Below are 16,898 nucleotides of genomic sequence, written 5' to 3' on the forward strand. Positions count from 1 at the left end.
GGGGCTCTCTGTGCAATGACTGCGGGCCGAGCGCTTCTGCGGCTCGATCCCGGCAGTGCCCAGGGACCCCGCGTCCAGGAAGCCCTGACGGGACCCTCACCGAGACTCACGCCGCGGCCCCCACGCTCAGCTCTACGCACTCCTTCCCTGTGAGGATTCGGGTCACTGTTCCATAGACTTCCTGTTGCTCAGTAACCCTCTCCCTGCCGTAGTCCGCTGTCTCAGCGGCTGCTGGGGGGGCACCCACAAAATGCTCAGAGCCTGGGTCGTTAGTGTACGTTTGGACTCGAGTCCTTATGGCGAGAGATAATCACTTCATTATCCACCTTCGTGTTTCTGGCCAGGAAACAAAGGCCATTAATCACTCTAAGTACAAATAACCTGGGTTTTTTTTGCATATAAAATTCTGAAGCGTGTGATTATTTGTATGCAAGAAGGCAGAGCCATTAAGATGGCTTGCGGGCTGTGACTCCCAATTTGCCGGGAGAAATTGGCGTTTCTGGGATGCGTCTAGACACCCGCTCTCGTGAAGAGTTGGCGTTTCCAGCCCTTGTCACTCCGGCGAAGGATGGGGGCCTGCGGGATATTCCGGGGGTGGTGCACTTGCCACTTGCCGTTCCCTGCGAGGCCCGGGGTGTGATCCCCGACGCCACACGCCTCCTGGGGCACGGGCAGGTTGGGCTGGTCTCCCCCCCTGCTGAGGTGTCCCCTTGGCCCTGAGGAGCAAGCGCCCCAGGCCAGTGTCGCAGACGTGCTGTGAGTTTGCCTCCTTCCCCTGCTCCCTCCCCCTCTGTCCCTCTGAGGGCCCTTCCCCTCCCCCGTTTGAATCCTGACTCTCTGGGGTGCCCTGTGTCCTCACCACTTCTCCAGCCAGCCAGAGGGGGCGGGGGTTTCCCCTGTGTGCCCCTTTGCGCCCGCCCCCCAGACTGACGCCCTCCCCACCGGGTGAGTCTGGGCTTCAGAGCGCGGGGTCATGGCCTGGCCTTGCCAGCACCTGTGCCCGGCAGGTGCGGCCCCCCGAGCCCCTCGGCTGCAGTGGCCGACCGTGGACTGTGCAGGCCCTCCTGCCTCGGTCAGCAGGGCTGGTCTGGATTCTTCCAGGCAGTGCGGGGTGGCCCCCGGGCCTTGGGGCTTGCTGTGGGGCGAGCTCCAGGCGCTGAGGTTGCCGTGGGCGAGTGGGGCGCCGGCGGGGCGGGGAGGCCCAGCCCCGGAGCAGTGTCCTCACGCCCCCTGCTGCCCTGGGCCCCCTGCACCCCAGCGGGGGCGTCTGGCTGTGCCCTTGGTCACAGTCACACCCGGGACCCTTCCTCCCGGCCCACCGTGTCCGAGTGGCCGCTGCCCCCCTGCAGAGTATGGGTGGGGGTACGCCAAGGTCAGCCCTGGTGCTTGGGGGCACCCGGGGGGGTGGGGGGTCCGGAGGGACAGCTCTCGGAGGAGCACCTCACCCCTGCCAGCCCAGACTGGAGGTGCAGAGGCCGAACCTTTCTCCTGGTTCTGCAGCGCGTCCCCTGGGGGCCTCAGCAGAGGGGGGAGGGGCTGGCCCGCCCGGGCGGCCGCAGCCCCCCAGCCCCCCCTGCTGTCACCAGCGGCTCTGCTTGGCCGGGCTCCCTAATTGGGTGCCTGCGTGCTGCATTATTTAAATCCATGTCATTGATTTGTTTTTCCGGTTCCCCCCGACCGGCTCTTAGAGTCCGAGCAGGGCAGCCCGGGGAGCGTTCGGGGGGCGCCCCTCAGCAGTGCTCGCTTGTCAGCCCCGTGAGGGGAGGGCTGCCGGGAGCTAGTGGACACACAGCAAGTGCAGGTGGGCCGGGCGGCCTCGCTGCCCCTGGAGGACCAGACCAGACCCGTGGCCCCGCGTGACCCGTGCAGCTGCGGGGGCCACGGACGGGGCGGGAGATGAGCGCGCAGTGGCCGCCAGCCCACCTGCCAACGTGCCGGGAGGCGCAGGCGGCTGCCTTTCGGGGTTGCCGGAGCTGTTCCCGCCGAGTGCATTTGGGACTCAGTTTCCCCTCCCAGGCCGTAGCAACCTGGCGTGTTGTAGCGATGACCGTGGCATGGGCTTGTTTGCCAAGACCCGACCTGTCTGGCTCCCTGGACTCTGCTGACCACACGAAGGCGCCTCCCTCGTAATTCACCGCGGGGGCCCAGGCGTGGGGCGGGCGTGGGGCGGGCGTGGGGCGGCGGGACGGGTCTCCTGCCTTCTCTGCGTGTCGGCCACCCGGAGAGGGGCCGAGACCCCGTCCAGACAGGCCTTCCGATGATCCCCCGGCTGGGAGACCGTTGGCTGGGAGACCGTTAGCTCTGCGGGCCCTCCCCCACCCCCTCTCCTGCGGGGACGGGGACGCGCCTTCGGCACGGATTTCGCATGCACACCCAAGGGTGGGCAAATTGAATGCGGGTTATTGTTTGTGTCCACAAACGAAGCCCTAAATCACATTTAGCATAATTTGTGCTTTTAAATTGGACTGATTTAGCAAGGAGAGTGAAATAATCTCTCATCCTGTCAAAGGGGGCCATACCTTCAGACCGGCCTTTAATTGCATTGGCAGAGTCACTTTGCCGCGGCTGCGGTCCTGCCGGCATTATTCTTGCTTTGTGCTTAAGTGGGGCTCATCATTTTCCCAGGGCTGCCCAAACTTTCTTTATTGCTCTTCAGACTAATCCGATGAAAGAAGGGAGGGAGGGAGGGGGGTGAGAGAGAGAGAGAGAAAGAGAGAGGAGGGGGGAGAGAGAGAGAGAGAGAGAGAGAGAGAGAGAGAGAGAGAAGAAGGGAGGGAGGGGGAGAGAGTGAGTGAGAGAGAGAGGGAGAAGGCGGGAGGGAGGGAGGGGGAGAGAGAGGAGAAGAGGAGGGGAGAGAGGGAGGGAGGAGGAGAGAGACAGAGGAGGGGAGAGAGAGAGGAGGGGAGAGAGACAGAAGAGGAGAGAGGAGGTGAGAGGGGGAGGGAGGGGGAGAGAGGAGAGAGGAGGGGAGAGAGACAGAGAGGAGGGGAGAGAGGAGAGAGGAGGGGAGAGGGGGAGGGAGGGGGAGAGAGACAGAGGAGGGGAGAGAGGAGAGAGGAGGGGAGAGAGACAGGAGGGGAGAGAGGAGAGAGGAAGGGAGAGGGGGAGGGAGGGGGAGAGAGACAGGAGGGGAGAGAGGAGGGGAGAGAGGGAGGGATGGGAGAGAGGAGAGGAGGGGAGAGAGGAGAGAGGAGGGGAGAGAGAGAGGAGGGGAGAGAGGAGAGAGGAGGGGAGAGGGGGAGGGAGGGGGAGAGAGACAGGAGGGGAGAGAGGAGGGGAGAGAGGGAGGGATGGGAGAGAGGAGAGGAGGGGAGAGAAACAGAGGAGAGGAGAGAGGAGGGGAGAGAGGGAGGCAGGGGGAGAGAGGAGAGGAGAGAGGAGGGGAGAGAGGAGAGAGGAGGGGAGAGAGAGGGAGAGAGGAGAGAGGAGGGGAGAGAGGGAGGGAGGGGGAGAGAGAGGAGGGGAGAGAGGAGAGAGAAGGGGAGAGAGGAGGGAGAGGAGAGAGGAGAGAGGAGGGGAGAGAGGGAGGGAGAGAGGAGAGAGGAGGGGAGAGAGGAGAGAGGAGAGAGGAGGGGAGAGAGAGGGAGAGAGGAGAGAGGAGGGGAGAGAGAGAGGAGGGGAGAGAGGAGAGAGGAGGGGAGAGAGGAGAGAGGAGAGAGGGAGGGAGGGGAGAGGGGGAGAGAGGAGAGAGGAGGGGAGAGAGGGAGGGAGAGAGGAGAGAGGAGGGGAGAGAGGGAGGGAGAGAGGAGAGAGGAGAGAGGAGGGGAGGGAGGAGGGGAGGGAGGAGGGCTGTCAGTGGCTATGGGCAGGCGTGGCCGTCTCAGTATGTGCAGGGAGAGGACAGGTGAGTGACTCTCCGCAGACCCCTGGCACAGCCTGAGTCATGGCTGAGGCCCTGAAGCAAACCCGGGGCCTTCGCCCCGACCGCGTTCCTGCATGCAGGGCCGTAGGGGGCATTTGCCCCCGACCTCGGGCCTTCGCGTTGGGCGCTTTCTGGGGGGAGTCCCCAGCTTCCTCAAGGGCTCTGTCACAACTTACCCCTTTCCTCTCGCCCCTACTCTGCGCCGTCCGGGCGCCCCCTCTCCCAGGCCTCGGGGTCCCGACTGAGCCTCGTTACTTTAGGCGGGAGGGTGGTTCCAGGGGTTGGGCCACACCTGACGGTGTGCAGGGCTGACTCCTGGCTCAGTGCTCAGGGATCACTCCTGGCAGGGGCTGGGGGGACCCTGGGAGGGCCGTGTGCGAGGCAGCGCCCTGCCTGCTGCAGGCCCACCCGGCCCTGAGCCGCCCTCCGCCCTGCCCCGTCCCTCCCGACAGCCCCTAGGAAGGCCTGACCCTGTCCAGCGCCTGAGGCCAAGGCCAGACTCCAGCGGACCCGCCCCCCAACGGGAGAAGCCCCGAGTGGCCGCTGGGCCGGCCACCCCCTTCTGGCATGTGGGGGGCTCTGCGTCCCCTCTGCCTCTCGGCTCAGCCTGAGGGGTGCCCCCGAGGGCCTGCCAGGACAGTGTCCTGACCACAGCCAGCGCTGCGGACCCTGAGCCCGTCTCTGGCCTTGGTTCCCGGAGCCGGACCAGCGCCTGGCAGATGGTGGCAGGGCCGGGGCGCGGGTGGGGAGGGGGACGGTGCTGAAGTGCCGAAACCCGCTCCCAGGGCTACCGAGGCCCAGAAGCTTGGGCCTTAGCTCCTGGGCTGAGCTCTTGATTTTTGTCTTTGGGAGACCCAGGTGTGAACCCCACCCCCCGCGTGGTGCCCCAGATACCGCCTGGAGCCACCCTGAGCACTGGGCCAGGAGTCACCCCTGCAATCTGGGTGTAGCTCAGAAACCAGATTTTTTTTTTTTTTAAGCAAAGGAGCCTTTGACTTTTAGTTTCGAGGCGGCAGGTCTGTGCGCGGGGAGGCCGGGGCCTCTCAGGGTGCACGCGGGGTCCCCCTGCCCGTGCCTCGGTGCCGGGGCCTCTCAGGGTGCACGCGGGGTCCCCCTGCCCGTGCCTCGGTGCCGGGGCCTCTCGGTGCACGCGGGGTCCCCCTGCCCGTGCCTCGGTGCCGGGGCCTCTCGGTGCACGCGGGGTCCCCCTGCCCGTGCCTCGGTGCCAGGGGCGCGTTGGCGTGGCCGTTTCTTCCCTTCTGGTTGAGCCGAGGTCGCTCTGGACAGGGGCCTGAGGGGCGGGAGGCACCTTCCCGGGAGGGCAGAGGCTGGGCTGCGGGAGACTCGGGGGCACAGCACACGCGGCCGGCCCGGGTGACCATTGTCCAGTCTGTGCCCTGCACCGAGTCCTCCACCTCCCTCCCCGCCGGCCGCGGGGTCCAGCCCTGCCCCTGCCGCCCACCGTGCCGGCCGTGCCAAGGGCCCTGGGGCAGGGGCGGGGTCCCGAGGGGTCCGACATGGCCCTGGCCCGGCCCTGCTGGACGCCCCCGTGCTCCTGGGCAGAGAAGCGCGGGTGTGTTGGCCCGACGGGCGTCCGCCCTCACGCGCCCCTGTGCCCCCAGCCGTGCCCCCCAACGTCGCGGAGCTCAAGAACCTCGAGGTGCTCAACTGCTTCAACAACCAGATCGAGGAGCTGCCCACGCAGATCAGCAGCCTCCAGAAGCTCAAGCACCTCAACCTCGGGTGAGCGTGTGCGCGTGTGCGTGTATGTGTGTGTGCCAGTGTGTGCGCGTGTGTGACTGAGTGCATGTATCTGTGTATGAGTGTGAGTCTGTGTGAATGTGTGTGTGCGTGTGTGTGCGTGTTTGAGTGTGTGCGTGTGTGTGCAGGTGAATGTGAGTGCGTGTGCGTGTATGTGTGTGTGCCAGTGTGTGAATGTGTGTGACTATATGTGTGTTGTGTCAGTGTGTGTGACTGTGTGATATATGTATGAGTGTGTGTGTTTGTGTGCATGTGTGTTTGAGTGTGTGTGTGCATGAGTGTGTGAGTGCATGTGTGTCAGTGTGTGAATGTGTTTGTGTGAGTGTGTATGTGTGTGTTTGTGTCAGTGTGTGCGTGTGTGACTGAGTGCATGTATCTGTATGAGTGTGAGTCTGTGTGAATGTGTGTGAGTGTGTGCGTGTGTGCCAGTGTGCGTGAGTGTGTGTGCGTGTTTGTGTGTGTGCAGGTGAATGTGAGTGCGTGTGTGTGTGTGTGTGTGAATGTGTGAGTGTGTGCATGTGTGTGCAGGTGAATGTGAGTGCGTGTGTGTGTGAGAGTGTGGGGGTGGGGGGCGTCTCTTATTTTTATGGTCGGTGGTAGCATATATATATATATTTTTTTGCTTTTTGGGTCACACCCAGCGATGCTCAGGGGTTACTCCTGGCTCTGCACTCAGGAACTACTCCTGGCGGTGCTTGGGGGACCATATGGGATGCCGGGGATCGAACTCGGGTCGGCCGCGTGCAAGGCAAACGCCCTACCCGCTGTGCTATCGCTCCGGCCCCGGTAGCATATATTTTCCGCTCCCAGAGGAGCGTGCTTGGGAGCCCACCCCCTGCTGAGTGACCCCTGGGGAAGTGACTCCGGGCTTTGCAGACTCTTCTCCCTCCCGTGAGGGGCCACATTCCGGGTTGCGGGCATTGTGCGGCCTCCGAATGATGTGACCTGCCCAGTGACCTTTGGCTCAGTTTCGGGCATTGCAGTGCTCCCCCCCAAAGCCGTGCCCGGAGACGCAGCTGCCGGCAGCGGGACGCCCGTGTGCCCCCAGACCGCAACAGCTCGGAGCGGCCCCCGGGCCATGGGGGCTATTTGCTGTTTCCCTGCAGCCCCAAGGCATCAGGCCGGCTGAGTGAGTGAGGGTCCCTGCCTGCCCCGTGGCCGCCCACCTGCTCAGGCGGTGACAGGACGCCCCCCCCCCCCGACCCCGAGGCCCCCCCTCCACTCCCAGTGCTGCTGTTGGCAGAAGTGATGGCCACGTGGCCCCTCCCCTGTGGCTGTGGGTCTGGGCGGGGGCGGGGCTGACGTCTCCACTCTCCCCCCCAGCATGAACCGGCTGAACACGCTGCCCCGTGGCTTCGGCTCGCTGCCCGCGCTGGAGGTGCTCGACCTGACGTACAACAACCTGAACGAGAGCTCGCTCCCCGGGAACTTCTTCTACCTGAGTAAGGGCGGCTCCCTCCGGGAGGGGGTGCTTGCCGAGGGAGCTGGCGGACGGACGGACGGACGGACGGACGGGGTGTTCTTCCCTGGCGCGGGCTCCAGCGTGGCCCTGCCCTGCCGCCCTTGGGGGTCCGTGGGCTCGGGCGCCACGTCAGCTCTGCACGGAGGTGACGGCCTCGGCGTTTGAGCCCCACGCTGAGCCGGACGTGCGACTGGATTTCACAAGCCGGTGCTCAGACACGGAAACAACCACGTGACTGGCCGTTTCTCCTCCGCGTCGCGCTTACTGCTTTGTGTTTCTCGAGCTGCAAAGCTGCCCGCCACCAGGGATCAGAGGGAGGCAGGGGATGGCGTGCCGGCCCTGCACGCGGCACCGCAGGGCGCAGCTCAGAGGACCCCCACAGCCCCCAGGGTTGCCCCGTCCTGCTGGCCCCCCGGCGGGGCAGCCTGGCCTCAGGCCCCTGTATGGAATCAGTTGCTCAGGCGTGGCCGCACGGGTGTCCTGAGCACTGCTGAGAGCCCTTATACCCCCCGCACCCCCCAGCGTGGGGTCACGAGCATGCAAGGCCGTGCCTGGTCCCAGCGGTTTGCCCTGCCCACACACGGCTTGCGGTGACCCCGGTGGTCACCAGCACCACTGGCCGAGCAGCACCGCATCCTCGGACCCTGGCATTCACTGAACCACCGGTCAGTTGGCTGAGTAGCCCGAGGAATGGCCCCACGGTCTTTGAAGCACAGCTTGAGAAGCAGCGCGCCCCCCTCCCCCAAAAAATACCCGAAGAAACAGAAACCTCCAGTGAGGTACCAGGTAGAGGAGGAGAGTTCCTTCTTCCTCCCCCTCGCCCCAGCAGCCCGCGTGCTTGGCGTCCTTTAAACACGGGCTGTCGTCCGTTGCAGCCTCCTCTGTGTGTACGCGCGCAGACGCTGGGGATTCGTCAGCCTCTCTCTCTCCGTGCTCCCCGTGTGTGCTCAGGAAACGTGCTCCGTGCTCCTGATTTGGGGCACAGTGGTGGCCCCACACGGCCTGGTGTTGCTTCTCGGACCGGGGTGCTCGGCTTCGTCCCGATTCTGGGTTTGCTGAGCTTGTCTCCAGGATGTCAGCCGGCCCCTGCTGCCCGCGCCCGTGAAGCCAGCTCTGAGCTGGTCTCCTGGGCCCCGGGACCAAGGGTTTGCAGGGGGGCTGCGGTGATGGTACAGCGGGGAGGGCAGTCGCCTTGCACGCAGCCGACCTGGGCTCCCCCCACTGAGAGTAACCCCTGCACGTCGCCAGGTGTGAGCCCAAACCACAGAAGCAGAGGGAATGGTTTGTCCTGATGCCCCGACCATACCACTGTGTCTCGCGCCAGACCCTCAGCAGGTAAATTCCTGCAGACTGCCAGCCCGGCGCCCCCTGTTGGTGAGGGTTCCCCCTCAGTGCTGGGGTCACGGGCCCGGGCAGCGCCCGTTTCTGGACACTGGGTCTGCCTGAGTTCTGAGCCTGTCACTCCCCCCATTATTATTACCTTTTGTTTGTCTGGGGGCCACACCCAGCAGTTCTCGGGCCTTAACTCCTGGCTCTGCGCACGCTCCTGACGGGATGCAGGGGACCAGACGGGGAGCCGGGGTTCAAACCTGGGCCGGCTGCGTGCGGGCAGATGCTCCCCCACAGTACTGTAGCTCTGGGGACCCCGGGTCTTGTCCCTTTCAGCCCGCATCACCACTTGAGTTTGTTTTTGTCCGTAGGAAAGAGGCGGGGGGGGGGGCGCGGGGTGGGTGTCCGCAGCCTGTTGATGGGGACGGAGAACTGCCCGTACCCATGCTCTGATGCAGGACGGTGCCCCCTGCTGACCCCTTCCAGGATGGCTGCCGCAGGGAGGGAGGCGGAAGTCTGCGGGAAAGCAGCCCGCTTCGTGGAAGCCCCTGGAGACCCCAGGCCCCCGCATGTGCCACGGTCCCCGACCGGGTCAGCCCTGGCGGCTCGGACGCTCTCCCGGGCCCCTCAGCCTGCGCCACCCAGTAAACCTGAGTGTCGTGACCTGCTTCTGGCTGGCTTTCGTGTCGGTCCCCCAACGCCCCCCCCAGGGTGTCACGGGCTTCACTGGGCCCAGGCGATTCATCAAAGCTGACTCCCGGCATCGACCCGCGGGCGCGCGGCCGGTTCCAGGCCCCCCCGCTTACGGACGGCTGTTTAATTTGCAGCCACCCTCCGCGCACTCTATCTCAGTGACAACGACTTTGAAATCCTGCCGCCAGATATCGGGAAGCTCACGAAGCTGCAGATAGTAAGTAATTTATCTAAATTCCTGGAAAATCAATTCTCTCCTGGCGCCCGCGCGGGCGGCCAATCAAGGCCACGCGAGGCCGCAGCCCGGGCCAGCGGCACGGGAGCGAGCGCTGTCCTCCCGCTGCAGTGCTCCTCCATGCCCCCCAGCCCCCGCCCACCCCCGCTGCCAACTCTGCAGTCAGCAGCGCAGGGGGCAGGGGGAGGAGGGTGCGAGCCTCCACCGAGGTCGGGGTGCGGTCAGGCCGGGGCTCCTCGTCGTCTGGACGCCCCTGACGTGCCCCCTTTCTCGCCCTCAGCTCAGCGTCAGGGATAACGACCTCATCTCGCTGCCGAAGGAGATCGGGGAGCTGACGCAGCTCAAGGAGCTGCACTTCCAGGGCAACCGCCTGACCGTGCTGCCCCCGGAGCTGGGTAAGGGCCTCTCGGGGCACCCCTCGCAGCACCCGCCCTCTGGGGAGACACCCCTGTCCTCTAGGGTGCGTCTCACCCCTCGGGTGCACCCCTCGGAGCATTCCTCATCCTCGGGGAGCACCCCATCCTCTCAGGGAGCACTCCGCAGAGCACTCCTCATCCTTTTGGGGAGCACCCCACCTCTGGTCCCCAGAGCTGGTCGTCTCTAGCGGTCTCTGCCACCCCTGCCCAGGGCTTGACCGTCCTGCCAGAGAGTAGCCCCGATGATCATGTCTGTGAATCCTCCTTTAACTTGCTGATGATTTCTTCTCTTCTTCCTCCTCCTCCTCCTCCTCCTTCTTCAAAACACGTAGAATCCCTTAATTTTTAAAACATTTTTACTTTAGTTTATCCTTGAAAATCTTTGACCTAGTATGTACAGATTTATACAATCTGAAGAGAAACAGGAGTATGATAGCACAGCGGATAGGGCGTTTGCCTTGCACATGGCCGACCCGGGTTCGATTCCTCTGTCCCTCTCGGAGAGCCTGGCAAGCTACCGAGAGTATCCCGCCCGCACAGCAGAGCCGGGCAAGCTACCCGTGGCGTATTCGATATAACAAACACAGTAACAACAAGTCTCACAATGGAGATGTTACTGGTGCCCGCTTGAGCAAATCGATGAGCGACGGGATGACAGTGCTGCAGTATGAACAGAAATTATCACAGCAACTGGAATTCCCTTTTTGGCCACGGGTCCGCTTCTCTCTGAACTTGTCTCCTAGGGGAAGTGTCAGCTGTGTTCCCGCCTGAAACCCTGGGTGTATCGCAGCGCTGCCACTGCGTGGCCCCTAAGGAAGCCCTCCGGCCCGGTGGCTCTGGGCCCCAGGCCATGCCATCCTTCTGCACGGCACCTGCCTGCTTCCTGCCTCACCACACCCTCGGCACCCTGCCGTTCCTCCAGTCCAGTCCACTCACCTCACCCTGTGCCCAAACTGTAATGATTCGCTCTCGCTGCAGAGGCCTCAGGTGCGTGGGGGGGTTCTGAGGAGGCTGGTTCTTACCAGTTCGGACCCAGGCGCCTTGAGGGCGGTGGGGGGCGGCTGGGGCGGGAGTTGAGACCGTTCCCTGCTGTGCCCAGACCCATCGCTTTGCCAGGCTGCGGCAGGCACCGAGGGCACCTGTGCTAATGATCGTGGAACGGCACCGACGGTGGCCGGTGACCCCCGAGCTCTCTCTGTGGAAGCGACTGACGGGCCGGGAGCCGCCCTGGGGAGCCAGGTCAGACACATTCCCGTGCACCCCAAGCTCTGCTGGGAGTGTGCATCTGACGGGAACGTGTCCACGTGATTTCATGCGACGGGTGTCCTGGTCTGCCCTGCTCCCCTTCCCATCTCCGCCAGCCCCTGCGGAGGGAAACAACCCGGCCCCTTCCCTGCATCGAGTCCACAAATCAGGTGACGAAGTCACAGAACAGTGTTCTTGTCGCGCCCCGTCTTTTCCTTCCTTCCTTTCTAGACACCACGAAGTCACTTATAAGAGTCTCAGACACACAGTGTTCCGACACCAATCCCACCGCCAGCGTGGGCAAGGCCCCGTATGACGCTGGTCTCACATAGTTGCGTTTCCACCCCCCGGGCGCGTGCAGAACCCAGGGGCTTGCTCCCAGATGGGGCCCCGGGGCCGAGTCTCCTGATGTGACGCGCCGACTCGCCTGGGTTGGTCAAACTCTGCTGCTCGCAGGGGGCTTGGTGCGTGACCAGTGAAGCCAGGAGAGAGAATCCCGTGGTTCTTATTTGTCGTGGACGTTGTGGACGCAGGAGGCACGTGCATTGTGCCTTTGCTTAATCAGTGGTGCCAGCCAGTGATTTGTCGGACGTGCCTCCGATAGCCTTCACCTCCACGCCCGCCGGTGTTCCCGGAGTTTTACAGCTTATTCCTGTCCTTTACCCAGCTTGAGTGCTGCACGCAGCCAGCCCTGCTGGGCGTCGGTTAACTTTTGCCACCAACAAATTCCTTCTCCTCGGGAAGCAGAAAGGAGAATGTCTTCAAAGGGACTTGTGTGAGTGGGCTGGAGCTCGTGCCCCCAGCCTCTGCCCCGGGCGGATTGTCCGCATTGCAGGCCAGGCTCAGCCCGAGGAAACCATAGACCTCTGGGAGTTTCCCTCGCAAAGCTACAGTCAAGACGGGGCAGGCGGGTGCTTTATCCTCGAGCTGTGAGCTTGCTTTCAAGCCCGCCACGCCGGACAGTGATTTCACATCAGCCCTTAGCATGCCGGCCGCTTTGCATCACGGCCTGACGTCCGGGGCAGGAAGCCTGAGGCACGACGAGGGCTGGCCAGGTGCCCAGAGGGACATGGCGAGCGGGCCACAGAGCCCACACTTGAAGCCTCAGGGCCTGTCCTCACCACCTGGCCCTTCTCTGGGGCAGGGAGAGGGTTGCTTTGTGTTTTACCTCGATGTGGCCCCCACGTGTAAGTAGCAGCAGCCCCACACGTGCTGGGGGAGGAGAGGGCACGGCGGCCGGGCCGTGGCACGGGGATGATGCTTCACTGAACGCAAGCGGCTGCCTCTTGCCCCTTTTTCAGTCCACGCCCGGTACTACAGCCCAGCTTCCGGCCCCGGGAGGCGCCCCGTCCTGGGCCTGTCCTCTGCTCTCTGCCTGTGACCGTCTGTAGGGCCGGGGATAGGCGGGTGGGGGGCAGGGTAGGGGGGTCCAGGTCACGAGCGCAGCATGACGCTCCTCCTGTCTGGCCGTGCAGGGCCGGCCGGCTGCGTGTCCAAGTGTGGATAATAGTCTCGTCCCGCGTACGTGGTTTTGGCGCATCCGAATAAGCAAGGTCACGGCTCTGGAGGTCTCTGAAATTTCCTCTAAGGGCAAAGTCAGAGCTTATGGACTCGACACCTGGCTGGTGAGCGAGTGTGTGGGGCCCGAGAGGAGCCCAGGCGGGTGCCCGCTCTGTCAGCTCTAGGGGTTTAGGCACAGCCCCGTGCGGTCGGGCGTGGCGGTGCCCCGCGCGTGGCTCTGTGACGCGGCTTCTGCGGTGGCGTTGCTGGGTGAGTTTCCTCACGGCGTGTCGGGTTTCTGAGCAGGGGAGCGTTTGGTGGTGTGTGAACTCCTGTAGCTGCAGAATCTCCTGAATGCCTCGGTGGCTTCTGTCACTCCCCGTTCACGCAGTCACGCCCACATTGTCTCAGCTCTTACTCTCAGCCTGCCCTAGTCACGCAAACGCCCTTAGTGACTTTGTTCCAAGCCCCTGCTTCATGGCCGGGAGTAGGACTGAGGACAGAATGACGTTCTAGATGGTGAAGGGGAGACGAATGGAGAGCAAAAGGATTCCTCGCTCCAGTTCCAGTGCAGGGCTGTGTGCACGTGTGCGCGCATATGTGTGTATATGTGCATATGTTTGTGCATGTGCATGAGTATGTGTGTGCGCATTTGTGCGCATACACACGTGTATACATGCATGTGCACATGCGTGTGCGCTCGCGTGCATGTGTGTGCATGTACATGTGTGCACATGTGTGTAATTCTTCTCAGATCTGTACCTCCTACCCAAGTTCAGAGGCAAGTCCCACAGGTTAGCAGCTCAGCCACGGGACGACCCCCTGGAGGCCAGGGCCGTGCCCGGCGCGGTTTCCAGCCCTTGGCGCTGTCTTCCCGCCGTAGAGAAGTTCTCGCTCTGCAGATGTGTGACACGGCAGTCGTCTCCTGTGGCTCACGGGCTGCCTCGGGATTCCCAGGATGTAGCCCGCAGCCTTCCGGTGGGTCCCTGACAGGCTCCGATTGCTGACCAAAGAGTTTCACTTGTGGAAACGCCAGGCGCGTCCTTCTGAGGCCGCGTGCCAGGGCGCTTCCCGCGCCCTCGCTCCTGTTCCGTGTTGGGTGCCGCCCGCTCCTTCCGTGCTGGGCCCGTGCTGCAGACTCTGCCGTGTCTCCGGCTGTCCCTCACCTAAGTGTGACTCTCTCTGCCTCTGCAGCCCGGACTGGGCCCAGCTCTGGGCCGCCTGCAGGGAGAGTGGGCGCGGAGGCCGGGGGTAAGCAAGGAGTCCGAGAGGCAGGGCCGGGGCAGAGAGGGCCGGGGGCCTGGGCAGAGCTGCGCCCTGCGCGCGCCCAGATTTCCTCATCACGGGTCCCCGCGGCCCAGGCCTTCCCCCGTCCCGAAGACTCTGAGAGGTCGATGGCCCCAGAGCTCAGGTCTCCCTGCTGCACGGACGCCGGGGTGGCCGGGGACGGGGCCACTGCTGAGGGAAGCCCTTTCTGGGCCAGAGTGAGACCAGGAGTGAGCCCCGGGGAGGGGGTGTCCGTGCTGAGGCCCAGTCGCTGAGTGGCACTGGTGTGGCCGCGGGGCTCGGCCGCGGGTGGGCCTCCTGCCCAGGGTGGCCGCAGTCAGCTGCTGGCGGACGATCTGGAAGTTTCTTTTCCTCGCTTGCTGGACAGATGGAAGGGCGTGTGCAGGGCCGACTCCCAGACGGCTCCTTCCTGTGACACACAACACCGGCTCGCGGTCCATGTCGCACAGGCGGGTCGGCCGCGGTGTGGAAGTTCCAGGCAGCGACTCCGCGGGGGGCGCCAGGGCTGTGGGTCACGTGGCCCGGCTCAGAGGTGCCGTCCTCTGAACTCGCCAGGAAGCCTTCCTCGCAGTAGTCAGTCCACAAACATCTCAGTACGGGCCACTGAAACATTCCAGGGTTGGACCGGCACTGACCGTGTAATGCCTCACAGACGTAAATAATGATGATGATGATGATGATGATGATGATGATGATGGTGATGGTGATGATAAAATACCGGGCAGGAGTAGGAAGTCTTGACCCCACCGCTTTGAGCTCGATTATTCTGGGGGGGCTTTTGCTTTCAATCCTGGCGATGTCTCTCTTTGGTCAGACTCTCCCCCAAAGAGGGAATCGTGTTCCTTGATTCCCAAGGTTTTAGTTGATCATCACGTGTGACCCCCCCGCCCCCGTCTCCTGCGTGGTATTTAACAAGAGAAAAAGGAAGAACAACCAGCAGCATTTTCTCTCCTTTTCACTCTGGCGACTGCAGTGCCGTCAGTGGCCCTCGTGGGGCTTTTCCCCAGTGAGGTGGGCTATCTCTGCCTGGTGGGTCACTGCCGGAGTGTCACGGGGAGGGCGGGGACACGCGGCCTGTGAAATGCTCCTGCGCCATGTTGTAAATTTCAGCGGGTCCCACGTGAGCCCGGGGGACGGAGCACTGGCCTCCACGGGTGTCAGCGCCCCTGGGGGTCCCAGGCTGGCCTCCGATTTAATAGACCCCCACGTACCCCTGCCCCGGGAGGGAGCGCCGGTGCGGGGGGCCCAGGTTGAAGTTTTCACTCCAGAGGCAGATCTGTGGAGGACGGGCCGTCCCCGGAGCCCGCCCGCCGCCCCTGCAGTGCATGGAACCTCACGCGTGGAGCTCTCCTGTTTCTGTTCCCGTGTCAAGAAATAAGCCGTGTTCTGCGGGGCCAGCCCCCAGACGATGTGGCAGGCCCGAGTGAGTTTCCTTGCGGGGGCCCAGCGTTGGCACTGGGGGTGGCAGAGCCCGAATTTCACTGGTGTGCCCCGAGCGCGGGGCCGGCTCACCCGCAGGTGCTGCCTCCCTCTCGGCTGCTCTGGACCTCCCCAGAGTAGTTCCTCTTGTCACCTGAGGTCGGGGCCCTCCGTCTCCTCCCGGCCTTCACCTGACCCCATCAGCAGCATCTCTACGCGGGAGCTAGGACGAGGTTTGCCTCAGCTAGTCGGTGCCAACGGGAGTTTGTCCCGACGGTGAGCCGGTGGCCGCCGGAATACCAGCAGGCTTGTGAGCGAAGGAACGCCTGCAGCTTCTCATGGGAAGCGTTCGTGTTTCCAACCGCTTACTCAAGCACTGGACGGCCGCTGTCTCTGCCTGGGTGTCTCTGTGTGTCTCTGTGTCTCTGTGTCTATCTCCTCCCCCCACCCCCTCCCCCAGTGGCACTGAGTGTAGGGGGGATGTGCCTGTTCAATTTCTTCAATCTTAACCGCAGACAATTAAGTGTGAGTGTATTTCTGCATGCTCTCTCCCTTGCTCGCTCTCTCCCTCCCTCTATCCTTCCCTCCCCTCTCTCTCCTCTTCTCTCCTCTCTCTCTCCTCTCTTCTCTCTCTCCTCTCTCTCTCCTCTTCTCTCTTCTCTCTCTCTCCTCTTTTTCTCTCTCTCTCGATTCTGTTCATCTATCTTCATAGCAGTGCTGCCTTATCTTTTTTGATTTTGGATTTGGGGTCACACCCAGCAGTGCTCAGGACTTGCTCCTGCCTCCTGGGGATCACTCCTGGTGGGGTTCGGGAGGCCCTCTGGGGTGCTGGGGGCCCCCGCATGCATGGCCAGTGCATTACACTGTCCCAGGGCTCGGGGCCCGCCTGCCGCCTCATCTTGTTGACTAGCTTTGTAAGTACTCTGTAAATCACAGGATCTTCTGCAAAAAAATTTTTTGGCTATTCTGTATCCTTTGAACATGCATGTAAGTTTTAGGATAATCCTACTGGGATTCTTAATTGGAATTTGAAATAACATCAGTTTAGAGAGAATTGGCATCCTAAAATAGATAGAGCCCTCTATTCTCTGAAGATAATGTATTTCTCCCATTTGTAAGGTTTAAATATTTTTTTCTTGTAACTGTATGGTATTCATTTATATTTTGTTAAATATATCCCTAGGTATTTATGTTTTAAATGTTACTGGGAAGTATTTTAAAATATCATTTTTAGCTGTTGGTAGTATATAGAAATGCAATGGTTTTGGGGAAAATGACCTTGGTTCTGATGGTTTTTAAAATTTTTAATTTCAACTTTTTCATCAGAGTCATACCTATGATGCTGTTTGAGCCATGCAGTATCATGGATCAAACCCAGTACCTTGCACATGCAAGCTATGTGCGCCACCCATTGGGCCGTATCCCTGGCCCTTATAATTTCTTTGGTTTTTGCTCAGGATCCATATTCTCTATGATTTCCTGTATATGCAACCATGACTTTTTAGAATGACAGCTATGTTTCTGTATTTTCTTTCAGTTATTTGTGTGTGTTGTTTTTGTTATCCTGTTATACTAAGACCACTACTAAATATGGAAAATGGAAAGAAGTGATGAGAAGGATGATGTTTCTCTTGGCTTTCGGGAGAAAGGAGTGTTCATTATTAAGTAGGAACAAGCTGTAAGTCTGGG

The 16,898-nt window shown here is 62.2% G+C and overlaps 1 protein-coding gene across 1 annotated transcript in view; it reads left to right on the top strand.

The window, feature by feature from the left end:
* The window catches only part of RSU1 (Ras suppressor protein 1), a 128,237-nt gene that overhangs the window by 20,143 nt on the left and 91,196 nt on the right, over positions 1–16,898 (top strand). Inside the window, exons 4-7 of the mRNA XM_004605342.2 lie at positions 5,485–5,605; positions 6,947–7,065; positions 9,242–9,324; positions 9,623–9,737. Coding sequence (XP_004605399.1) covers positions 5,485–5,605; positions 6,947–7,065; positions 9,242–9,324; positions 9,623–9,737 — 438 coding nt within the window. The remainder of the gene's footprint in view (positions 1–5,484; positions 5,606–6,946; positions 7,066–9,241; positions 9,325–9,622; positions 9,738–16,898) is intronic.

The sequence above is a fragment of the Sorex araneus genome, chromosome 9 (assembly GCF_027595985.1).
Source record: "Sorex araneus isolate mSorAra2 chromosome 9, mSorAra2.pri, whole genome shotgun sequence".
NCBI classification, from domain to species: domain Eukaryota; kingdom Metazoa; phylum Chordata; class Mammalia; order Eulipotyphla; family Soricidae; genus Sorex; species Sorex araneus.